The sequence below is a fragment of the Leptosomus discolor genome, chromosome 19 (genome assembly GCF_034619465.1).
Source record: "Leptosomus discolor isolate bLepDis1 chromosome 19, bLepDis1.hap2, whole genome shotgun sequence".
NCBI lineage: Eukaryota > Metazoa > Chordata > Aves > Leptosomiformes > Leptosomidae > Leptosomus > Leptosomus discolor.
Window position 1 is genome coordinate 12,171,331 of NC_141409.1, and position 25,585 is coordinate 12,196,915.

Below are 25,585 nucleotides of genomic sequence, written 5' to 3' on the forward strand. Positions count from 1 at the left end.
ACCCGCAGTCTGCAAACCTCTACTAATGCAGTCCTGACTGCGTCCGAGTGTGGAAAACCCATTTTTATGGAACATACAGCCTGTAATAGAACCTGCTCACCGAATGATAAATGGGACAGTGTAGCAGTCCCTGCTATTCTGGGCCCTCGGTTAACTCGTGGCGAAAAATTCCCAGGAATATTCTGCAGTTGTTGCTAACAGATGGACTAAATGATTTCTCTGGGACGGAAAGCATCCACTGATACCATTCCATTTTTCCTCTAGATCCCATCTAATGCCGAGGCTGAAAGAATCGCGCTCCCACGAGTCTTTGCTCAGTCCCAGTAGTGCTGTTGAGGCTCTGGATCTCAGTATGGAGGAAGAAGTGGTCATCAAGCCAGTCCACAGCAGCATCCTGGGACAAGACTATTGCTTTGAGGTAAGGAGCCTTTCTGTCCGTCCTGGGGGCCGTTCCTGCCGTGTGATGGGGCTGACTGGGGAGCCAGGTGTGGGCTTGCATCTTGGGCTCTCGCTGTTATAAAATGTTTCTGCTCTAAATTGCTGCACAGAGACCATTTCATAGGCAGAAAATTACTCCCATCTTTCCAAGGAGGATCATAACCACAAAATCAGAGCAATGAGCTGTTTGCCTTGTAACCGTTGTCGCAGCAGAGCTTGCTGCCGGCACAGGTGCTGGACTACTTAAGGCTGTGTATTAGCAGAGCATAGATTTGTAGCTTATACAGGTATTGGAAAGTGCTAATCTCCCCTCAGTGTTCAGAAAGACCTTGTACGTGGTCACAAAGATAGCCTGCTGTTGTCAGTGGGCGTATTGAGGACTTTCTCTAGAAAACTGAAGCTTCGCTTGTTTGGGTAAATAGAAAAATCTGTGAGTATTTCAATTTTTTTTTGACATCTGTTATGACATGTGGTTAGGTCTGTACTAGTGGGAGGTAGTAGGACACGTACAAACCGGTCTGTAGTTGGATAATTCAGTGGAGTGTCTCTTGGGAATCATTTGTCCCGCGTCATGGATGGCAAAGTATTATTGCTCGTGGCAGTGGCTGGATATAGAACTGGGAAATGGTTTTCTTACAGTAATAAGGTGGTCAATACTTGTGTTTCTGTGAAGAGAAGGTAACCTGTTAGTACTTCGACATAGAAGAGCAGATAAACGGTATATCCATGCTTGGATTGTACTGTCGGGGGTGGTGGGACTGCAGGCTTTCCTTGTCTGGGCAGGGCTAGGTGAAAACGGCCTTGTCAGTGTCCAAAAGGAGTCAGACAGGGGAGATGGAGATTGTGTTTCTTTACTGAAATTAGCACACTTTGAAGGAAATGAGTTAAAAGATCCATTTCTTAAAATATAAGCAGGTAACACAAAACGGTCTGACAAAAAAATAGCCCCAAACATAAACTCTGAAGGGGGCTGAGGTATAAATTTTCCAGTGCTGTTCATTCTCTGTAGAATTGAGCAAGTGCAGCAGGTCAGGAGGAGAATAGTTTTGTAAATTATATGGCCTCTATTACATTCCACTCAAGAAAGATAAAATGAAGCTAGATGGAAAATAGATGTGACATCCATAATATAAGAGTTGTTTACCAATTCTGTTCAGCGCACAAGAGCAGAGGAAGGGATATGAACAGTACTTGTAGAAAGTTGTCTGAGAGGGAAATTACACAAGTCATGCACTTCTGAGGAGGAAGAAAATTTTGTCTTTAAGTGAGTTGGATAAAGAAGACTCATACAGAAAAAAAAAGAACATGTTAATTGCTGCTCTGCAAATCCTGCAGAGGAAAGGAAGAATGCCAGAAAACAAAAGGGACATTGATTTGTAACTGATGGTTACTCATCTATGAGCTCCAGCGGGAAGGACTGAGGTGAGACCTAAATGGCGTATTGTTGCGTTGGTCTTGTATCTCCAGAGACCCTCTTTCAAATTCGGAGTGAGCTCAGCACTGAAATGCGTGTGCAGGTCTCCCAGGACCCCTGGTGGGTAGCAGGTAGTGACCGCAGTCCACCACGCACTGAGGTACCACCCAGGGAAGCGAAGGGTAGCGTCGCCTTTGGGCAACCCTCGCACCTGGGTAGAGGAGCAGCGTGTGCTGGGACGGGCTGGACGGCTGCTGCTGGCCCCCCCGGACCCCCACCTGCATTGGCACAAACAACTTCATCACGTGGTTCTGCATGTCAGGCGACAGTGAAAGCCGAGCTACAGAGCCCCACAAGCGTCTTCTCCTCCTCAGTGCTTGAATGTCGCCTTCAGTCGCCTTCAGTTATCGTTATGTCCTGAGGGTCCCGTCTGTGGGCTGTGATCCTGAGTCCTTGAGCATTGCTTCATGTGAAAGTGCGGACAAGGCTTGGCCAGGACTGCTGCCACCCTTTAGCGGGAGCTCAGCAAAGAGCAGTAAAACCTGTGGTGGTTCCTGTGGCCTGGAACTGGAAGAGCTCTGCTTGAAGTCTGCACGAGGCTGAAAGCAAAACTGAAGCTGATGGGCAAGAGCCGTGGCACTGCTGTGTGTGGGCACATGGAAGAGTGAGAAGCTCGGCGGATGTCCTGGAAAAGGAGCCCTGGCCAAGAAATGTCAAGTGAGAAGGGCCTGCCAGCATCGCGGAGACGAAGGGAACCAAGATATTCTGTGCACAGTGGATTGGGAAGGTGCTGCCGGGTGGTAACCGTGCCTTGTCCCTGCGCTTTGAGGGTGTGGTGGATCTGTTCTCTAGGGAGATCTGTCAGGAGCGGCCAAGTTCGCGTCTCAAATTGAGAAGCGAAGCCTTGCTGTTGTTGGGCAGCGCCGGCCTTACGCGGCTCTAAACTACCTTCTCCTCGCGGTGGGGTGGTGGGGCTGTGGACGTGCACGTGGCGTGTGCCACAGGTCCTCCTCGGCCGAGCTGCAGCAGCAGCCTCATGGCCCGGAGAAGAAGATGGCAGGGTTTGACATGGCTGCAGATGGAGATGCGCTGAAGAGGGCAGGTTCAGAGAGGGAGCTGGCAGCGCACCCAAACGGAGACAAAAGCGAGAGGTGCCAAAGCCATCTGCAGTGGAAAAAAACCAAGCGGCTCGCTCGGCGGCAGCTGGCCGTACGGAGGTGCAGCGCCGTTGTTCCTCTCCTTTAGCTCGGCCGACCTGCATTAAGACGTGCCGAAGGTGGCTGCTCAGCGCCGCTCCCCCCTCACCTGGGCTCTGCTGGGGGCGAGGAGACTCGGCGGTAATGCGGTGCTTCTGCAAATGCTGCATTGGGCTTTTTCTGCTTGCTTAGTTCTACGAAACTTGCTTTTTTTTTTTTTTTTGACTCGCTGAGTGCTTGGCAGTCAGTTGTTACTTGTTTTCTCCATTGATTTTTGAAAAAAATTACTCAACGTTGTCTTCTTTCTCCTTATAAAACTTCCCAGTCAGCGTTGTCATCCAGTGCCCCTGCATGTGCTGCGTGTGCTAAATATACAGTGGGCAGCGCGGTCCGGTAAAGGAGACTCGAGTCCAGCCCCCCAGGGCCTGTTCCTGGCTCTGCTCTTTGTGGGTCCTGCTGGCTTGGGCCGGGCAGGGGAGTGAGGCTGAAGGGCTCCGTTCCGGCCTCGGCAGCCCGGAGTCGTGCCCCGTTGCGCAGCTCGTGTCCGGGCTGTCGCAGGACATCGCTGGGGGACGCGGAGCGGGAGAAAGGGAAACTGTGCCTGCTCCAATCCAACTGAAACCGCGTTGCCTCATCCTGGCCTTGCCTGAGCAAGGGAGAATTTAGCGGAGCTAAATTTAGCCTCACTAAATTTAGTCCAGCTGAGCAAATGTTCGCCGGTGCTCGCGTGGCCCTTCAGATGCCCTGAGCAGCCGTCACGGGTCTGCGGGGCTGGCCCAGGCAGCGCTGGTTTGCCCTTCTGCCCTTGGTGATGGGGGTGTTTACCAGCTCGAGCCTTAACTTTTCCTCGTAAAACCTTCTGAACACTGAGTGCCGCAGCTTCAGTAGCTCGATTACCGTCTTCTGTTGTTACTCCAGGGAGATTCCTTCAAGTGTGCTTTGAGGAACCCGTGCTGCACCTCAGACATTCTTAAAATGACAAGATTTTTTCTGACTTAAGGGATCACCCATCCGAGGACTGTGGATAATGAATGTGAATAAGTAACATTTTAGAAATTAATGGGTTTTATTAATTGAGTTTATCCTGTACATTAATAGTATTCTAGCATATCCAAAATCTTGATGAGACCAGAATGCTCTCTTTATCAGGATAATTAATATCTCATGAAGATCATTAAAACCATATGATGTTTAGGTCAGAGCTCAAAGCTGGGTGTTATTGAGGATCTGGGGAAAATTACAGTTTTGGTCACACATGGTAGATACGACATTCAACTCCCATCAGTTCAAGAGGGCTTCATATCTGACACGGGAGGATTTTCCTTGTCTCTCACCTAAGTATGACAGTTACGGGTTTTTTAGGTTTTGAGTGATTAGTTAATCAGTAATTGTTTTGGAATTGAATCATAAATTTTACCATGATAACTCGATGATAATATGTTGACTTAAGTGTGGCAAGAAAATATATTAAATGTTAAACCTAACAGGTAGTTGGTAAAAAACTGACATTTAATAAAAGGAGTCAGTAGAAGGACAGCTAAATTGCATGCTTATTTATTTGGATATGAATCCTCTAGGCAGCTCTGGGATCCGTGTGTGTCACCAAGGAGAACTTGTCTTTAACAGAGCATTTTTCAACAGCAATCAAATAAGTCATAATTCTCTTTCGTGGAAGAGCTTCCAAGTTTCCTACCAAATTCTCTAGCTACAAGAACATTGTTTTCAAATGCATTTGTACACCAAACTCCCATCAAAACAAAAGAGCTAAACAGAAAGCTAGATGGGAAATGGCCTTTGAGGCAATGGACTAATGGTATAGTTTACTGAAAGGTGTGTTTGACCTATTCTGCCTTTATTAACTGATTTCTAAGCAATTGGTGAGGACTGAATTTTGTGGCCCTTAGTCAGAACGTCACTGGGAGCGTGCAGAAACCCTTGCAGGGCAGCGTGGCCGTACCAGGAGCATCAGGACTTTGATGTTTTGCACCTGAACATGGATAATTTCTAGTCTCCAGCAGCTGAATTGGATGGGCCAAATCAGACAGGGCTCAGGTGCTGGATTGTTAGGTTTTTGTCTGAAGAATGGTTTTGAAGCCTTAGAAACTTGCATCGATCGAGCCACCAGGGAGCTATCTGGGCTCGTTTGCTGTGCATCTTCCATGTTAGGTCACTAAGTTCTGGTCTTAAAAATTGTTTCTAGGTGGTACTTCTGGGATCTTTGTACTTGTAATTCCCTGTTAAGATGGTGCAGCACCGTGGTGACAGTAACACAGCCGTGCGTTGCTTCTCGTAGGTGTCGGTACCGTCAGGTGCATGGCTGTGCTCGGCTTGAATGCTGTTGCGGGAACTCTTACTGAGAAAAGGATGGAGATGCAAAACTGCCGTACTCTCTGGCAGAGCAAGGCGTAGGGATCACATGCCGTGGACACAGTCTTGCAAGTGACACATCTCTTGTGCCACCAGAAGTCCGTTTGTGAAGGTTCAGGGACGGAGGTTCACATGAGCATCTGCAGCAGCGAGCGGGAGGTGAAGCAGGCCAGAAACTTTGAAGAATCTGGAAATACACTGAAGTGTGAAAGGATCTGGAAAGATCATACTACTGTGCCTACTGATATGGAGACTTCTTGGAAACAGAAGATACCTTGTGCTCAGAAGAATATATAGCTTTACAGGACAGAGGATAAAAGCTTGTAAGGACAGGGAAGAGTGTCTGTCTGAAGGAGAGAGCTCCTGGGATATCAAGGGTTGGAAGATTTCGTGCATTTGCTGTATAAAGACAGGATAGGCCTCTCCTCATTTTGTCCTGGTTAGAAAATGTCTGTGTTCAAAGGAAGGGATGTGTTCAACTCGTTATTGAGGTTAGCTAATGACAGATCTTAGCAAGTGCCAGCTCTGCTGTAAGAACAGGTTAGGCTTCTGGGAGATACATGAAATTAAAGGAGATTGTGTCTCCCAGAAGCAGATAACCCAGTGTGCAGCGTGTAAACAAACACTGCGAGATGATAAAGTACTCAGAAGTAGTTCTGCAGCTTGAGACTGGTGGACGTGAAGCTCAGAGGGGAGTTATTTAAAGGACTAGCCAGGTCCATTTGGCCTGCAAGCAGAGATGCGCGTAAAGAATATTGCTGGACGTGACCAAAAGCAGCAAATGCGAAGAAGGGCAGAGCGGCTGGCAGAGGGCTTCGTGGGCAGTGCGGAGCTGTGGTACCACGGTCACGGGCTGTCAGCTTGCCAGCAGGGCCCGGAGGAGAGAGCAGCTCGAGGAATGCGTGTATGTGAGAAGGAGGAGGGACCTATTGGCCTTTTAGACAATAATTGATGCCAAGGAAGCGTGGCGTGGTGGTTTGGTGCCTGTCATTCTGGGGCTGCTGGGCAGGGGTTGCTTCAGTGGGCGCTCAACAGGGTTGAGTTTCCACGTGGTAGCAGGGATGGGGTGAGGAATGAGGGGCATTTGCAGCACTGGGAATGTCACTGCTGCAAGTGCTCTTCTTCAAAACCTGGCTATGAAATCCCAGTCGCCAGAGAAAGTCACACAAATACTGCAGAAAGATCCCTTGGAGTGATACTGGAAGTGTGAGAGGTGAGAGGAGGGCTCAGCAGCACTTCACTGGCCGTCTCCAGGTCCTGGAGCACCAGTCTGCTTCTCCCCAGCTGGGGACTAGGTGCTGTGAGCACAGGGGCGCCTCTGGCCGGGCTGTGAGCTGCCAGGAGTGGTGGGTATATACTTGTCCCCGTGTTCTTCACAGCATGGTCTTCAGAAGCAACAGGACACGAAGGGGGAAGGTAGGAAACCAGCCTTCCCAGGCCTGATATTCTGCTGAAGACAAGGAATGGGTTGTTCCTATCACAAGCTTTGGGCTGAATCTGGAGGAATGCCAAGCGGTTGCGATTTATCTTCAGTTCATCTAAGGATTTGCAGTCTCTCAGTTGTGGAACTTGGTGGTTTAAAGCGTCGCATGCGTGGGGCCCATTATCTAGTGTTTTCTGGTGTGGAAGAGGAGAAGTAATTGGAATTTGCTTCCATGATTATTTCTGTGACATACAGAGTTGCCCTGTTTTTCCGCCAGCCTTAGGGGCTGTTGCTTCATGCTTGGGTAAAGCTGTTTACTTAAAAAAAAAAAAGTAATCCACTAGCATGTTTCCTAGCTCCCCCTCTCCCCCCAAATCACAGTCTGCAGTGTGCTGGTCAAGACATAATCCTGTTCCTTTCCCTGTAGGTGACGACTTCATCAGGAAGTAAGTGCTTCTCGTGTCGTTCTGCAGCAGAGCGAGATAAATGGATGGAAAACCTGCGGCGTGCCGTGCACCCAAATAAGGTAGCAGCTTTGAGGAATTGCCTCTGTTATAGCTCAGTTCCTCGTTATTACATTTTATAGCCCAGTGCATAGTAGCAGCAGGGGACGTATTGTCATTTTAGTGAGTAAGTGTAACTATGGGTCAGTCTTTTTCCATATTGCTTTCTTCCACAATTATATTTACAGGCAAGTGCCAATTATTTCTTCCCCTCTTTTCTCGGCACATGCTGCTTCAGCTGTTGCTAAGAATTGATCAGAGCTGAAGAATCTTTAGTCTTGTCTGTTACTGATGATATGTGCCACTTAACGTAGGAGTTCCCACCTCCCAAAAGCTCTGGCACAGATGTCAGGTAGCTGCCAGCGCAGTCACAAGACTGAGTAGTCTGAGGAGTTCACATATCACACTTCCCGGCTCTGGTAGTACTCGCAGTGTCTGCTTCAGTGATGGAGAAGCTCAGCTGCCCATCGCAGTGAGTTCTCTGGGGCGGCAGTGGAACGTGGCTTTCCCTTCTGCAGTCAGTTGAGACGGCAAAGTCATCCCCTCTGGGATCTACAGAAACAAATCCTTCGCTTCACTAGAACACAGGGACACCCAACGTGTGGTTTTGTGGCTCAGTAAGACTAAGTGCATCCTAAAATAAATCCTGCAGCTGCTCCCCCCCTCTCTGCACTGGGGTTAGCTAACAAAGATTGATCAGGACTAATCAGCTGCAGGATTTCACAGCTGATGAGCTCAATCAACAAGTCTTTTTCTGCTGATCAGAGAAGACACAAATGATGAGATCCTGTGAATTCATTCCTGCCATCAAAGCCACGTAACTCTGCATCCAGGTTGGGTCGAGGCCTGGCGGGTTGCTAAAGGAGCCCTCTGTGTTGGAGTTTATTGTTCCCAGCTCAGTGCCAAATGTCAGTCGAAAAGATTTCCTTCGATATCAGAACAGGAGGCAGTGAGGGGAGAGGTGGACTTCTGCCTCTAGCAGCGTGTTCCTGCATGTGGAGTTGAGTGACTCCAGTGCTTTCCGAGTGCAGCAGCCTGGTAGTGGTATCCGAAAGAGCTGTGTCAGGTTTGCGTGGTCACATTTACCATGGGAAAAGTCCCGGGAATGTGAGTTGGGGCTGGGCACGTCACTATGGCTGTGAGATGCAGTGTCCAGTGGAAATACATCTGGAGCTGTGCCCTCATCTCAAAACGTGCCGTTAACTGATGGCTAACTTTCCAGCTTTGTTTGAGTTCCTAGGCAATAAACTCTCAGTATCTGACTGGATACTTCTGTCAGGAATTCGGTGTTGTTGTATAGTTCCTGTGTGTACTGCTGAGCTTACAGTACCCCATTGTGGACTTCCAGCAGAAATGTTCCTGCCCAGACTCCTAGGCTGAGCAGAGTAAGCCGTGGTTGCTGTTTCAGCGAGGGGTTTCCAAACAAAACAGGTTACTGCAGAATCCCTAGCAGCGGTTCAGCTGCAAGGGATTTATTGTTCAAGTCACTCCTGCAACAAATGCCCCTGGATGTTCTTCCAGGATGAGGTCAGCATCACTGGGGAGCTCTTAAAGATCCACAGTGTCCTTTGCTCCGTTATTGTTTAAAAGATGATATCCGAGCCAAATTTCTATTTCTAAATTGGAGTGTTTCTCCTGTGGAACTCAGTCTGTCTCCTGTTACTCCTCTCGATTGTTTTAGTTGGGTGCTCTGGACTTCTGCCTAAAATATCATGAGGTTTTGTAAATGCTTCTTTCCCTGCCAGAGGCGGTTGTGTTGGAGCCATGGGTGAGGTGATCCCGGGGTGTGCGTTCAGATCCCTTCACTGTTGCTCCGTTACAGTAAAGAAAACGTAACTCCAGTGCTGCTGTGAAGCAGCTGTACTAAAAAAAGGAGGTGGCTGTGAGATACCTGAGACACAGCTTCTGTTTTGCAGAAGCCGTTAATGATCAGTGAGGTGCTTTTGGTTTCTTCTGAGACCCTCTTGGCAGTGAGTGGGAAATGGTACATTTATGATTTGGAGGGGATTTATCTTCCTTGTTCCTTCTATTAATTGGCACCAACAGACATGGAGAGCACGGTGATATTTGGAAAATTAACATAAGTGGTGTTATTATGCAAATTCCTGAGAGCCAGTATTTCCTTAAAATAAAATGTAATTAAGCCTCCGCTCATTTAGCGCATCCGAAATAATTAACTCATATCTCCAGTTTTGTTGCGCTTGGCTTTGTGGGTTTTTTATTGACCTTTTTTTTCTTTGCATCTTTTTTTCAGGACAACAGCAGAAGGGTAGAGAATATGTTGAAGTTATGGATTATTGAAGCCAAGGACCTGCCAGCTAAGAAAAAGTACTTGTGTGAATTATGCCTGGATGACGTTCTTTATGCACGAACTACCTGTAAATTGAAAACTGATAATGTATTTTGGGGGGAGCACTTTGAATTTAATAACCTCCCATCACTCAAAAACATTACGGTGCACTTATACAAAGAGACTGACAAGAAGAAAAAGAAGGACAAGACCAATTTCATTGGACAAGTGAACATCCCTGTCAGCTCTGTCACGGGACGGCAGTTTATAGAGAAATGGTACCCAGTGGTCAGCCCCAACCCCGGGAAGGGCAAGTCCCCGGGGCCCATGATCCGCATCAAGTCGCGCTACCAGAGTATGAGCATTCTTCCCATGGAGATGTACAAAGAGTTTGCCGAGTACATCACTAACAATTACATGGTGCTGTGCTCGGTGCTGGAGCCCTCGCTGAGCGTGAAGAACAAAGAGGAGATGGCGTCTGCACTGGTTCACATCCTGCAGAGTACGGGCAAGGCCAAGGTAAGACCCTTTGTCATCCATAACGTCCCACCAGAGACCGTCAGCCACTCCTGTGTTGTGTTTTGGGATCACCGCATCAGTTGGGCTTGAGGCCTGGCCATCATTAGTGCACTCTAATTTCGCTTTTAATTACAAACAGGTTGGTAGCCTGTGCAGTGCAAATTGATTAATTAGCACAGAGGTTGGTGGGACCACAAGGTACCAACCGAGTCATTTTTCTCTCCTTCTGGAGGCTCGGGGACCAGGCTCTTCCTCTGTAAACGGGCACAAATGTGAAAGTGAACACGAAGGCAGTTTTCAGGGATGAAGTGTAAGCAATGCTGGCTTAAGCTAAGCAGCCTGTGTGGGCTGGGTACTCCGGTGGGAACGCAGCGGGTTCCCTGCTGCGCTCCCTCCCTGTCGCTGTGCTGAGCACCCAGCGCGGCGGGAGCCGAACGGGAGGGAACAGCCTCTGGAGACTGTCAGAGCAAGGTCCGCCTGCGGGCACGTGGGTTTCTGAATCGGTTCTCCGTCTTCAGGGTCTGTCCTGATGCTTTTGGAAGGGAGGTGTCGAGCGGGCAGCAGTGTGGGAAAGCCCAGGGGTCCTGGGGTGCTCCCAGGGCCGTGCTTGTTGCGGGGTTGATGCCGACCAGCTTGAAAGTGGTGGAAGTTCAGGTTTTGTGGATCGGTTTGTCTGTGAACATCCTTCGTGCTTAGGAATCCCCTGCCAGGTCTTGCGAAGAAGCAGGCCAGGAGGAGGCAGAGAGTGGGATTTACTCCTGGTTGTGATCTGTGAGGGTACAGGCAGGGTGAGCAGAGCTGGAAACCCCCTTACTGGAGAGCACAGGCAAGCGCTGAGGTCCCTGGCCCGTGGCATGTGGAGTTGTGTGACCTGCCTGCTGCGGAGCATCCTTGGTCCCCAGGTGGCTGGGCACAGCCGTGGTGGGCAGTGCCAGTGTCAGGACCGCAGGAGTTAAAGCGTCAGCGTTTTTCTCTGTTAACATCTCCCTGAACTCTGCAGGGGGGAGCTGGGGCAGAGCAAGATTTCCAAAGCTTTCGCGGTGCTGAGGAGATGTGAGCTCCTCACCTTAGGGGGAATCACGAGGCTCTGCTGCTTCTGCAGCTGCCACTGCTGCCTGGGAAGGGCTTCTGGATTAGATTTAGTTGCCATCTGTTGGACAGAGAAGTGGCTTGGCCTCCTGATCTAATTCAAGGCAGGCAAAGCTCACTGAGAGGATTGCGAGGCCGTGGGTCTGCTATTGCAGAGGCAGAGAAAATAGCTCAGGTAAAGCTTCCCTGATCCCAGGCAGCAGTGTCAGACCCCAGGAGCGCAGGGAGGATGACAGTCCCGGTCCCCTTGGCTGCATTGCCCCCGGAGGCAACAGAAGTGGCTTGTGATTCATGGCGTGTGAAATAACGCACGGTGGTTATACAAGGAGGGCATCGTAGGTGTCTTCCTCCTCGCTTCTTGTGCGGGGGCTTCGGCACCGTCAGCACGTGGTTTCTGGGCACAGCCCTGCCTTCTGCTGCTACCGCTCCTCCCCGCAACGGGGCTGTGCTGCGGCTCTGATGGCACTAGTGCCCGGGTCTTGTTGGAATGACGCTGCCGTGAAAGACCCTGTCCGTGGCTTACACGGTTCTGGTGCAAAAGGCTTCAAGTGTCCCCCTGATCTCGGTCGCCATGGATCATGTGCAGGCGTGGCTGAAAGCCACTGTCACTGCTCCTGCCTTTTCCCTCTTCTCATCGGTACTGGAGAGGCTCCAGAGAGAGCAAGTGTGTTTCTAGACATGTGTGTGCATCAGTGCTCGAGATCCCAGAGGCTCTACACGGGGGACACAGCAAACAGTAAACAGACTTGATGAATTTGCCCCTAAAATGGAGCTTCTGCTTTCCCTGCCTGTCATCTGCCATCAGCATTAACACAGGGTTTCAGGAGCTGTCAGAGCAACAGGAGTTACTGGAGCATGGGAACTGGGTGGTGCATCCTTTGTAGAGGAGCAGGAGAAGCAGAGAATGGGAAAAGCAGCAGTAGGATAAAAAAACAATGAATGGGAGAGGAAAACACCCCCTCAGCCCTGCTTGTGTGCCATGGGTGCACCCCAGCACTGCTCGGGGAAGCTCCCCTGTGGCTAAGCACCGTGACCCAGCGAGGGGACACGGCCACAGGAGACCAGCAGGCTGGTGCCTGGTCTGCACGGGGAGGCTGTGCTGGTGCTGCGGTCCCTGCCCTCCGCTGGGCAGTCCCTCTCGTCCCGCTCCAGGGAGAGGGACTGGACAGGACGAGTCCAAGCACTTGAAGAAGCCTGATTGCCATGCTGCCTGCTCTCCCTCGCCCTGGCCATCGCCTGGCTGGCCCCTCGGCAGGGCTCTGAGCACCCCCCTGGAGTTTCCACAGAAACAACAGTCTTTCTGCTTTTCCTTCCCAGCTAGTCTGCAGGAGAAACTGTTTTGTTTTCCTTTTGTCTGTAGGTAGCACGGCTCTGTGTGTGTTTGGGGGGGGGGGAGGCATGTGCCTGCAGGCAGGTCTGGCTCTGAACTGCCTCTGGTTTTGATGCTGAGGACCCAGTTCCCCCAGCCCCGACTCACCCAGCACCAAGCGCCTGCTCGTTCCGAGGCCACACTGAGCAGGAAGGTAAAACACCCACGGCCCGAAATAGGGCACAGTGAGTTCCGAAATGGGGTTCAGAGCCCGGGAGGAGGAGAACAGCTCTCCGTGGGCCAGGAGCCCGGCGGGTGGGGATGGTGCTGGGGGAGCCGGCGTGCTGCTGGGGGAGCCTTGAGGCTGTAGAAAGTGGGGTGGGTGAGCTGTGGGTGAGGACCTCAGCCCAGTCTGGCGGTGGTGAGCACCCTGGCACTGGTGCATAGGGGGCAGCGCCCCCCTCCTCGGGGCCTCTGTCCTCCCGTGACCCTCGGAAGCTTGCCAGGGCTGGAGGTGGCTTCCCTGTCCTTGTGCCTTGCCGAGAGCCTTTCCAATGACCTCTTCAGAGCTCTCCCCTGCCCTGAAGAGTGCAGACGTGGCAATCAGCAACCACTAATTTATTTTGCTGATAAAGGGGTTTTTGTGGATGTTGGCTGCTGTAGCTGACACTAAAGCAGCAATTACAGTTGGACTGAGAAACAAGTGTCCGGTAGATTATCTATGAAGACTCGTTAGAGCTAATTGCTCTTGCGCTGTTCCAGGCCCTGTGTTCCTGTAGCGATTTGCTGTAAATATGGTGTAAACACCTTAATGAGGCACGGCCGGTTGGGTACCGATGTGTCCACCCAGGGCCGCGCCGCAGGAGTTCCCGTGCAGGAGAGGTGCCCCACGGGGCTGCGCGGATGGTGCTGCGTGTGCCAGCCGCAGCCAGGCCCCCGGCGTCCCCGTGCAGCCCCGCAGACAGCAGCAGGGCGATTCTTACCCACAGACACCCCGCTCCGCTCCTTTGCAATGTTGGGCTGCCCCCCACCAGCCGGGTGTCGTTACCTGAAGGTGCTGAAACCCAGAGGCGCCGCCTGAGCCCGTGCTGCCAGAGAGGCAGAGCACGTAAAGCTGTAGGGTGAAGGGGGGCAAGGACTAGAGCTGAATTTTCTCCTTAAATATCTTCTGCTTCTTCCTGGGCTTCGTAGCTGTATCACAATAAATTAAAAAGTGGGGAAGGAAAGCAGAGAGTCCTCTCTGGAGTCAAAGTCCGTGTTCCCTTTGATCTCTGTTTAGGAAAGGGAAAAGCTTCGTCCCTGCAGTGCTGCACAAGGGTTTGGTGTGCATCAGGGCACGCCTGGAAACGCCAGACCAGCCGCCAAGGCAAACAGGTGGAGAGGAGAGGGGAAAAGCATTTTGATAAAGCTAAGAGTGCAGACAGTCTGGCTGAGGGAGCTGCCCCAGCCCACTGGAAGGTCTGACAAACACCCGGCGCTAAATCAGCTCTCTCACTGCAAGTGGTTGTTCACTGTCTCTTTTCGTGGCAAGTAGGGGCTGGAAGAGGCATGGCTGTGCTGTAAGAGGGGCGCAGTTTCGTGGCTAAACAGAGACAAGAGCTCTCAGCATCTGTCCTTGTTATGTGCTCCCTCTTCCCAGTAACAGCACTCATAAAAATGTTACCTGTAAGGGTGTGAAGAGATGCCTAACTATTTTCACGTGTTTTGCAGCCCATAGACAAAAGACAAAGTCATAATTGAAAGTATTTCTGTTGCCATCCTTGGTGTTACTGGGAGCGCTCACCCCTGCCGTGAGCATCACTTGATGCGGTTGTGGGTAGGCAGGCTGCATCCCCCCCCAAAGCGAGACCAATTGTGACTTTTGATGCTTCCAGAATATTTCCCATGCTTAGATTTGTTGGGGGGCTGTCTTACTGCTTTGGGAGCTCAGTTCATGACCATAAATACATAAAAAAACCCCCCTCCCTTGTCCAAAGGGTTGGTAGATCAAACCCAGCATTAGACAAAGTTCTAACTAACCAGCTGCTCACTTGAAATAAATATTTATCATGTTGTGAATGGAGTGAAGAATAAACATGTGTCCCTGTTTGTTTATGCTGCAAGGATTTGCTTCAGCTAAGCAGATGTATTTAGTGCCCCTGCGCGAGCCTGCTGGAAACCCCCCACGTTCCCCTCCTCGGCGGTGCGGGGTGTTGGGTCAGAGCTTCCCCCAGCAGTGCCAGTTTAAGTGCAGGACCTGCACGTATCGTGCGGGGCTGCCTAAAAGCGGCTGCTCAGCTCAGGGAGGGGACCTGGCAATGAGTGGCGTGGCCCAGGAAGGTGCTGGGCTTGGAGGCCGGTGGCACCAGGGCTTGGTTGGTCCCTTCGGGGAGCGCTGCTCCCTTATCTGCGCCGGGGACGCAGGGCAGCAAGGATGCTGCCCACGTTCAGCTGTAGACGAGACCGGCAGCAGCCATTTCCCCCACGAAGAGTTTATCTCCCTGATAATATTTTATTACAGCCATAGTTGAGCTAATAAGGCTTTTAATCAGTTTTATGAGCATTCCCACTGTTTTTTCCCCCTCTCCCTAAACACAACAGTCAGGCTGGTTGGAAGGATGGAGAAAGCCGGCGAGTGGCAGCTGCAGGGCCCCGTGTTGTGGCTCGCAAGGTGTCCTGCAGTTTCTCAGCCTCCTGTGTGGGTTCCAGCCCCTCTGCCTTCACGGGGAGATGGTGGTCGCTCAGTGTGTTGGTGCTATATCCCTCGGGTTTGCTTACTGCCCTGAGCAAGGTCGTGGACACAGACTCCTGTGCGTTAACCCGAGCATTGCCACTTCACCTCCTTGACCCAAGGAGAATCAGAAAATGCCAGAAGCATCGAGGATGAGCTCCCGTGCTCAAAGGAGGGAACATCACCGCATTCGCCGGCAGAGGAGCATCCAAAGCAGATCCTCAGAGGAGCTGTGTGGTGGGGAAGGGTCAAGGACTGGCGGTCGGGGTCCTTGGTTTCGCACTGTCTGCCCAGGATCCAGTCACTGCCCCTCCGCCGCTCTCCTTGGACAGCTCAGCGCCGTCGAGTGCTGTGTTCCTCTGCCAAGTACGTGTGTCCTGACACTCGCCCACTTGTAACCTACAGCCCTACCAACCCCTCATGTTTTTCACCTTTGCATAAAAGCCCAGCTGGACTCTGGGCTAGTCTTTGAAATAAGCAGTAATCTTATTACCTTTATCAATTCAATCCTCTTAAGGTTAAGTCAATCCTATTAATCAGGCTTGTGATGTGGAGAACCTTATTATTTCAAAGTCAATCTGCCCATCAGTCAGTTATGATATTGGGAGCAATCAGCTCCAGCCCAGAGGGGTGCGTGACCCAAGCGGCATGTGTGGGGCTGTGGGTCTCATCAGCTCCGTGACAGCCCACATGCTCCAGCTGCTGCCACATCCCTGAGAGGCCGGGGCTGGAGGACCTGCCCCAGGATGGCGAGGTGCAAAATCCTTCCTGGGGGTGGGCAGGGTACGTCCTGCAAGACTTGTGTGGCTCGTTGGCTCCCTTTGCCTGGGAAACCCTCCTGCTCCCACCGCAGCCATGCCAGGCACCCGGCTGGCTCCATCTTTCTGCCTCCTGGAGCTGGACGGGGCAGGCGTTGCCCAGTGACACCCGCAGGCACAGGGACTGGCACCTTGAACCCCTTCGGGACTGGGGTAGTTGATGGAGGCAGACCCCTCGCCAGGGCAGGGTGGCCTTTCTCGGCACTCACCAGTTTGAAGCGCTGTGGGGTGCTCGGGGCCCCCAGCGCAGGGGGGTGTGCGGGGCTGAGGGGTGCTGGTGCTCTGGGCAGGCAGGGCTGTCAGCTATTGATCGGATCTGTGACTGAATTAGCTGTCTTCTCTGCTCCAGCTTTGTCCCCTGTGAAGAAGCTTTTTCTTCCCATTTTTTGTGTTTGAGCAATGCAATTAGTCCACTCCCTGTCGACGTGGGCAGTGCAGGATTGTTTTCTTGAGCAGGTGTTGGGTTTTCTCTTGATGCACTTCACTTTTCAGTAAACCTTTTCCAGTTGGGGCCACCCCCAGGGCAGCTGGGCTCTGGGCTGGCGCTGGTGTGGCTGCCGGTGACACCGGGGCAGCAGCTTCAGAGGCCGCCTGCGGGGCCGTCAGGCGGAGCGGCGCAGGGCTGCAGCACGCTCCTTTCCAGGGCATCACCCCTGTTTCCAGATTCTCCTTCCAGCTTCCCCAGGCAGAGCTTTGGGGGCTCCTCCGTGGCAGCGTGAAGCGGTCCTGCTGCGAGATGACTGACTCGTGTGCGAGGGGCGAGGCAGGGGTTAGGAGACACTTCCTCACCCACGAGAAGATGCTGTTTGGTTGTGGTTTGAGACAGGAGGATGAATTCACCCAGGTGGGGCAGGGGGAGCCGCAGCTGAAGCTCAGCGGGTGAAGACCCAGGGGACGGCTCCCGGGACAGCTCCTGGGACGGCCATCCAGAGGGTGCTGTGGCTGGGGATGATGTGAGGAGCTGAGCTGCAGAGCCGCGCCGGCATCCCAGGCAGAGGGGAAGCTGCAGCACTGGGAGCACTTTGTGGTGGTGTGTGGGAGCCCGGGGTGGCGCTGGGGACTGTGCCTGCTGCGGGCACCCGGCTGCCACTCCGGCAGCGAAACTCCTGCGTGCGTTTCTAGAGGGCTGGAGGATCTGCCTTAGAATAGCACATGCTGCTGTGGGCTCATGCTTGGTTTATTTGAAAAGTGCTGGAAACCAGTGCAGCCTGTGCTGTCACGCTCTGAATTTATTTATTTATGAATTGCTCTTCTTTATCAGCATATGTGCAGTGACTAAAGTTGCACAGGTTCAGCTGTGGCCAGTCTGAAGTAAATATCCTTAAAATAAACATGGGAGTGAGCCTGAAGGACGCTGCCACAGCCCTTAATTTTTACTGTAGACCTTTCCCTTCCCCTCTCAACTCCGATGTAATGAAATAAAGCATCTTATTTTCTTCCATTGCCAGGGGCCCTAACTGAAAACAACCCCCTGCTGATCTCTGCTGCTCAGAAACAGGGAGTTTTATTGGCTTTAGTTATTGCATTTTATTCAGAGCCTTGTATGTGGGTGAGTGAGGCCCCCGGAGGGATTCGACGAGTATTTGCATTCCATTTGTGTCTTCCAAGTGCTGGCTGCTGGCGTACTTAAGGCAGAGATACCAGACGTGTGATCCAGAGCCGATGTGGCTTTTTTGTAGGGAGGGAAGGCAAGAACTGGAAGATGGCCCTGGGTCAGAAACTGCAGGATGTCATGGGAACTGACCCACGGACGAGGCTCCTTTCCCGCAGCTAGCAGAGCTCCGCCGGGCTGCCGAGAGCGCTCTGTCAGAGGAACTTGCTCGAGGACGCTGGCTGGGGGTATTTTGATCCCTGATGCATCTCGGGGCCGGTTCATACAGCCTGGCAAGATGCCTCCTGCAGCCTAGGGAGGCTGGACCTGCTGGGGACAGTGAGGAGCCCTGGCCTGGGGAATGCTGTTGGGTATCCTGGCTCTCGCCTCCAGCCCGTGGTCAGTTACAAGGCCAGACTCTGCCATGTTACAGCCCAGCTTTGGGTGCTGCGCCGTAGTGGAGCTCTTTGGGATTTCAGCAGCTTTCCTTTCCACTTCGGCAACGAGGGGTCGTTTTCTCGGCTGTCGAGCTGCAAGTGCTCCGTAGGGGATAACGACCGCAGCAGAGGTTTCAGGGGGATCTTCCTTGGCTTTGTGTTGAGTCCCACAGTGGAACTTGGCCTCATTTTAAATTCTAGTGAGTTCCATAGATCAGCTAAAATCATCAAAATTCACATTATCGCTGGCTCAAACTTGGCCCCTGGGTTTCCGCCGCTCGGCAGCCCTGGCTCGCAGTTGGGTTGTGCATCGCAGCTTGGCCCCGCGTCCCACGGCAGCCAGTCCTCGGCCGACAAGAGGGGGGAAAAAGCAAACACTTGGCTAAGAGAAGCTGTAAAACTCAGTGTTCCTGAGATAATTAGTATGTTGGGAAAGTGACAGGAAAGAGAATCAAGCAAAGCCAAGGTCAGCGGCTGCTAATTAAGAATCAGCACCTTGTGTCAGCCTGAGCTGTGGCTTGGAATTGAAACGTGCCCTGGGAGAGACCCAGGAAGATAAAGGTGATAGAGTTACCCAGATAGCAGCTAACGGGATTTGAGCAGGGGTTTAAAGTTTCATTCCAGCTTGGCTGATAAAAGGGGCAAAATGAGAGAAAATAGTGGGGGGAGGCACGTGCTTTGCTTCCAGGAGGGATTTTTGCCTCTGCAGCTGCCGGAGCGTTGCAGGCGTAGCAGGATCTGAGGAAGGGGATCTTCTGGCTAAAGAAGTAGTGGAAGTGACTTTTTTTTTCCCCAGAACTTCTCCTCTGGCTTTTTTGGAGGATCTTCTGGGAAGGTCACAGCAGTGTGTCGGACCCAGTCACAGTCTTGTGGGAAAGTGGGAGAGATCGGGCGGTTGGGTGCTGCAGAATCCAGCCTTCCTCCCCTCCTCCCTTGTTCTCGGATGGGAGACGTACCTGCCTGCCGCCTGGATTTTCCTTTGGGACAGAAGGACAGTAGTGAAGGGCCTGTGGATTAAATGATTGGGGTCCGTGGGGCTCAGATGGAGCTGCTTGTCGAGCCTTGGTTAAACTTGCAACGCAGAGACGTCCGTGTGCGAAATGAAATGGAGCGAAGTGCCCGTCTTGCAACCTCCCGGCCAGCCGCCGGCAGGGAAGGGGACCGGAGTGTCCCCTCTCCCGAGTGTGGGTGGGAGCAGGCTGGGTCGTGGCCACAGTGCTTGGGGGGGCTCTGCAAGCTGCGCTTTGCTTGGGGATGGCAAGGACAGGACCTGGGTCTCTGCACGGCAGCTCTGGGGTGCTCCTGCTGCCCCTGCCAGGAACGGGTTGCGTCTGGTACGGTCCTGACAAATGAAGGAGAATTTCTCAGTGAAAGGTTATTACTGAGCAGATTATTTTGTTTTAGAGGAAGGCAGTTTAGAAAAGGTGCCCTTGGTTGTGGCAGTGAATTTGTATGTCGACGTTCCTCTGTCTCCTGCGTGGGGAAACAGTCAGAGGTTTAATGCGTGTGATTTACAGGGTGCCAGCAGCCTGTTCCCCTTGGTCCTCCAGGTGAGTGGTGCTGGGTGGGAAGAGGTCGAGCCTTTCAGCACCCAGCGCAGCGAGGAGCTGGGCAGGGGCCCAGAGAAGCTTTTCCCATTAGCAGTGCAGAGAACAGAGGCTGAATATGTATTAGCGTTAAAAACTGCATGGCATTTCTCCTGCATTCGTGCTGGCTACAGCACACTAAATATTACACCACGTAGTGGATTTTCAGCAGAATGCACGGGGAGCTACGTGACCCTCTCTGATCAGTTAACGCTGTTGCTGAAGCAGGCATGGAGCTCGGTCTGAAGTGCTGTTGTTCTCTTAGAATGTGCAATTCAGTAGCCCAGACTGATGCACGGGGCACGCGGTCTGCTCCTGCCCACCCCTTCCATTGCTCTGCAGCGCAGGGGATTATAACATTGCATGGTATTTGGTTGTGTGCACTTCAGACCAAAAATGTGCCCAAAATGTGTGCTGTAGCAGTGCTGTTTATTTCCATAAATACTAAGGAAATAGGACATTTGAGCATTTTGATGCATATTACAGGCTTGATTCTCAGCCGTTAACTGTGGGGCGCAGCTCGTGACATCTGAGTATGCCCCCGTTTTGCAACCGATGCAGCTAGATACCAAATGCAGCCACATTTAACAGAGAAGAAAATGTTTCATCCACAAAATGTGAGGCTGATACGAGACCCAGCCGAAAACCGGCACTGTTGGAGAGGCAGATGTCGTGCAGGTCTGGAATGAATCGCTTTTGGCGGTGCAAAAGTTGTGACTCTCCAGAGGTGTATTTCTCCTCTTGTCTCTGTGAGGTTGGAGAAACAAGAGGGAAGTCAGGCTGGTAGTAACGCAGCGTGCACACGCGGGATCACCCGCAGCACCTCCGCTTCCTCTTGTGTCTTGAGAAGGGGAGACCTCTGTGGAGAAGGGGAGGCTGCCTGCTCTGCTGAACAAAGCGCGTGTCAGTGCGTGGTGACCCACCATGGGCTTTGCTTTCCAGGATTTCTTGACTGACCTGATGATGTCTGAAGTTGATCGCTGTGGTGAGAATGAGCATCTCATTTTCAGGGAGAACACACTGGCCACCAAAGCAATCGAAGAATACCTGAAGCTGGTGGGGCAGAAATACTTGCAAGATGCCTTAGGTATGTACAGAGCGTTGGCCAGTCTCGCCCAGAGAGGTCCTCCTCTAAGCCGCAGGGTGCTCTGCGTGGTGGAGACCATCAGCTGAGCCCTCATGGCTGCAGCGGCACCAGTGCTTACCTGCCGGAGGGTTTCTCTGGCGGCAGGGTCCGAGCCCAGGGCACAGCCATGGCCGCAGTGGGCAGCTCCCTGCTTCCAGGTGAAGGTCACCGCTGAGTTAGCGCTTTCATCTGCTTTCAGAGGAGATGACAAATTGGTATTTGAAGGCATTATGCTGCCTGCCAAGTCTTCAGTCTCGGTGCTGGCAGTGTCACGGCGGCTGATTGAATCCTTCCCCTGATTGCACGCCCCCGCCAGAGACGCTCCCCCGGTTCCTCGCAGCGCTAGTGAGTCAGATGAAATCTCCCAAGTTACAGTGATGGAAGTTGCCTCCCAGATCGCGCTGGGAACCCTCCTGGTGGTTTTTTAAAGTGCTGGCTATGTTTATGGCTCCAAAAATATTTCTCTTGATGCAAATGCAAATAATTAGAGCTTCTGCTTCTGGGCAGGTCAGGAAGGAATTGCTGTGTTGCTGTGTGCAGCCAGCGCAGCGTGAGGACGGGGAGAGGCTGCCTTTGAAGTGTTAAGTCTGAACCTCAGCCAAAGGCGGCGAGGTTGGAGCCACATCCTAGCAGTACCATGAGCAGAGTTTCTATTGAGGTGTTAATTTTTCAGTAGGTTGGGTTCCTACTAGTGGATTTGTGTAATTTTAGCAAGGAGCAAAGAAGCGTAAATACTTTATTAAGATAATACTAATAATAATGACAACGTTGAGGAAGGGGAGATCGTTGAGCAAATTCAGTCAAACGAACTGATAGCCCGCAAGAATAGGAAAAGGAATATTATTTATTTCTGCCTTGTAATGCTTTCTGGTTGAAGGCAAGTCTGTAAGTAGATTACCTCATAAAATTTCTAAAAAGCCAGGAGATTAATGAAGGCAGAGAATTTTGAAATACTCCCCTTTCAGGGCTCAATGCAAATGCTGCCAAGCCAGCTCCATCTAGTACAGGAGGAGCCTGCGGTTCTCGCTCGCTGTTCGGGGCGCTGGTTCTGTGTAGACCTTTTATCAGGGCAATGATTCATCTGAGTGTCACAAGGAACACAATACAGCATAGCGCTTTCCTTTAAAGCGTGAAGCACAAGCAAGTAATAGGGCCGGATAGTAACAGCAGCCATCACCTGCAGGCGAGCAGAGAGGCTCCAGAGCTCCCTGGCAGAGCTGAAAATACATCGAAGAGCCTCTCCAGTACGTAATTAAAATCTGTTTTGGCAATAGGGGAGGAATGCAGACTAGAGCGGGCAAAAAACAGGAGGATGGGAAAATCCAGGACTGTCAGGAATTAGGAGATGAGCAAACCAACTGGAATTAGGAGAAAACCGAAGCAAACTTTTCTCCCAGAATGTCACCTGGCCCTGCAGGTCCCTAGCTAAACACTGCCTCTTAATCCCCGTTAACCTATCCCCCAGTCTCCCCCACCGGTGCTGCGTGCTAACTGGGATGGAGGACTGCCATCCCCCCAGCTGGACACGCGTTGAAGCGGTGGGTGGGAAGCACCCTCAGCCCCGGTGGCAGGGGTCTGTGCCCGGGTACCCTGGGGCGAAAGGTGGTGCGAAAGCGAGGAGCTGGCAAAGCAGGCCCCCAGCGTGAGTCTCTGCAAGGGTGAGGAGCAGCCAGGCAGCAAACAGGAGTGCAGGGAAACGCAGAGAAATATTTTAATTGAATTTTCTGTGATGTTCAGCTCCAAATAAACCAAGTAAATTGTTTCTTTCCTTTAATTACCTATTTCTCTTGTGAATCACACTGCGCCAGGGCACAGTCTGCAGTAGCAGGCCATCCTACAAATAATTACAGAACTTGCCAGCATACTTCCTACTGGATTAGCCCGAGGGAGCGTCTCTGGAACTGGTGTAATGGGGGGTCAGGGCAGGCTGAGGAAGCGGGTGTTTTGGCAGTGGAGGTCTGATGCAATAGCCCATAGCCACAGAGGCGGAGCTGCCGACTGGGGAAGAGGGGTGAAACATGCTGGTCGGGAGTCCGGGTGCCTTTCTGCCGGGTGTGCTGTGTTGTTTCGTGAGCGCCCCAGGCACTGCCGGCTGCTCCGGGGTCCGCTGGGAGATCTGGAGAGCTGGCTGGGGCGCAGCCTGCCCCAGGAGCCACCGTCGCCTGCCCTCGTACCCGGCTTCTGTTCAGCCAGTGTGACGGGGCGCAGGGTAACTGCTCAGCCCTGGGGCTTACAAACAGAATTGCTTGCAGGCTGCGTCTCCCATGTCTCCAAAACCCATCACCGACTGTCTGTTTTACAGGGGAGTTTATCAAGGCACTGTACGAATCCGATGAAAATTGCGAGGTGGATCCCAGTAAGTGTTCGTCTTCAGACCTCCCCGAACATCAGAGCAACCTGAAGATGTGCTGCGAGCTGGCCTTCTGCAAAATCATCAACTCCTACTGGTTGGTATCCCGCGAGCGTCGCTCCCTGCCGCAGGCCCTCAGCTAGCGCAGAGGCGGCACAGCTGCAGGGGACAAGGGTGGCAGCAGCCCATCTCCAGGCTGTCCGTCTCCAGGCTGTCCGTCTCCAGGCTGTCCGTCTCCAGGCTGTCCCTTAGCTGCGCTGACAGGCAGCTGATCAGAGAGCTTTGCAGGGGGAGCTGCGGGGCCCTGCCTGCATCCTGCAGCGCATAGGGGAGTCCTGGTGGTCCAGGAGCAAGGGTGAGGATGGCCGGGGGGTGAGACAGCAGCTCCTGCTTAGCCGGAGTTTGGAGTGTCTGCTCTGGGGGTGCGGCAGCCTCACTGCTTCTCCATCCCACTTGTTTCCAGTGGGTGCTGAAGGGCTGCTGGTGCACAGACACGGGGACAGGGCAGCGGAGTCAAGGAACACGAAATGCCTTTGGCCAGTGTGGCCAGCTCACAGAGGGACTGGATGCCAACTGTATATGAAAGTCCGGAATAAAGGGCAGAAATGCGTGTCCTGGGTCTCCTACCCGTGCAGCGGTTCAGTCTGGGTCGGACTGACGGACGCTGCCCGCCTCCCCGGGGCATCAGGTGAGGGTTTGAAATCCACTCTGCAGCAGGCGGGGTCTGTGGCACTCCTCCTGCCCGCAAGGAAGCTGCACCAGCACAAGGAGCTTTTGTTTAGGCAGATGTTCTCTTGTTGCAGAGTGCTGGAGCCCGGGAGGATGCTGCTGTTCCTCCTGGGTTGCTGTTTGGCTCAGCTCCCTGCGTTCCTCTGGGTTAACCCCTCTCTCTCCCAGCCCCGGGGTGCTGGCTGCGGTGGAGAGGGGGAGCCCTTTGCCTCCTTGGCCCAAAGCCTGGTATGCAGTTTGAGGCATTTCCCAGTTGGTTGTTCTCAGGGTAAAGGTTTTTGCAACTAGTTGGGACAGGCCCGAATATGCAAAATTGATTGAAGGAAGGTAGTCGTTGTGGAGGTGGCTGTCAGGCATGGCTGTGCTCATGGTGTTACCTGCTGCTCAGCCCTGGGGACTGGGAGCCAGGAGTCCGTGGGTCTGCTGCAAAGCTGCCTGCAAAGGTGACCTGAAAGGAGAAAAAAAAATGAGCTGGTGACTCTCGTTACCTGGAGAAATAAAAATATTTTCTTTCTGTTTCTTGCTAATGTACCCTGGAGACTCTTGTCCTGATCACATGAGAGAATGATCTTTTTTGTCTTCCTGCTGGATTTGCAGTCTTCCTGCTTAAAAGTCTGGGCTTAGTTTTCACTAAGATATTTAGCAGCAACACTGTTGTGGCAAAACATCAGCTAAGGATAATATTGGAGGAAGGAAGTCTTTGATAATAAGGATTTCTCATTTTCTCTCCCATCCCAGCTGTTGTGTTGAGGTCTGAAAACTCGTTATATGTAATCTCCCAGGATACTGAGTGTGCCCGGGAAGGGAATTGCTTTTCCTGATACTGCTCAGGGAGACAACAAGCAGCAAGAGGTGCAGTCAGGCTTCTTTTATCTACCACAAATAAGCAAAGGGCAGATTTCCTTACAGGTATGCTCTACCTTATCCTCGGCCAATTAATAACTCTGACTCAAGAACGGCGTTTACCTGCTCTCCCAGGAGGGCTTCACTGCTTTTAGTCACCAGTGGATTATAATTGTTTGAATTTTTGCCTCCTAGAAATACCCAAAGCAGCCCTAAAAGGTCACCCTAAAAATAGGCTTGAAAAGTGACCTGAGGAAAGTCAGGAATGCACGGGGAGTTTGTTCCTCCAATCCTGCCTTTCCAAGGAAGCCTGGAGCAGCTGAGCTGCTGATCCGAGTGGTTCCCCCTCCGTGCTTTGTGCTCAGCAGTTCTTGGGGGTTAATTGGGCTGATGAGTGTTCGGGATTGGCCAAGGTATCCTGACAGCTAGCGATCTTGCTTTAAATAGAGTGACGGAGTGTGCCTGCTCATCTGCCGGGGAGAGTCAGAGAGAGGAAAGAGGTTTACAATAACTGAAAATTGTTATAATTATGACATAATTTGGACATCTGGAAAGTTTCAGTGTAAGCAGAAATTCAGCATGTGGAAGCTCGTTACTGGAAAGTTGGGTAATGAATTACGGGCCCGTTTGTCACATAAAGCCGGCTAACTGAATTCCATCCGCTGTTACACAATTAAACTTTTATGGTCTCCCAGGCTGTGATAGTGAACAGCACTCATGGGCTGTGTGCAGCCGGTGCATGCATTTTCAAGGGTTTACTTTCCACTAACTGTACAACCTGTCCTGATCATTCAAGCCTTAAATTGCTTAAAGGATTCTCCTGTTTCTGGGCAAATACTATGAAGTA

The 25,585-nt window shown here is 52.1% G+C and overlaps 1 protein-coding gene across 2 annotated transcripts in view; it reads left to right on the plus strand.

Annotated features, from left to right (window-relative positions):
* The first annotated feature begins 264 nt into the window (after positions 1-264).
* The window catches only part of DAB2IP (DAB2 interacting protein), a 42,350-nt gene continuing 17,029 nt past the window's right edge, over positions 265-25,585 (plus strand). Inside the window, exons 1-5 of one of the 2 annotated variants that reach the window (XM_086475527.1) lie at positions 265-418; positions 7,266-7,364; positions 9,596-10,150; positions 20,633-20,777; positions 23,119-23,263. In XM_086475527.1, coding sequence (XP_086331653.1) covers positions 275-418; positions 7,266-7,364; positions 9,596-10,150; positions 20,633-20,777; positions 23,119-23,263 — 1,088 coding nt within the window. In that variant the 5' untranslated portion in view covers positions 265-274. The remainder of the gene's footprint in view (positions 419-7,265; positions 7,365-9,595; positions 10,151-20,632; positions 20,778-23,118; positions 23,264-25,585) is intronic. The other variant, XM_086475526.1, reaches the window with a different exon arrangement.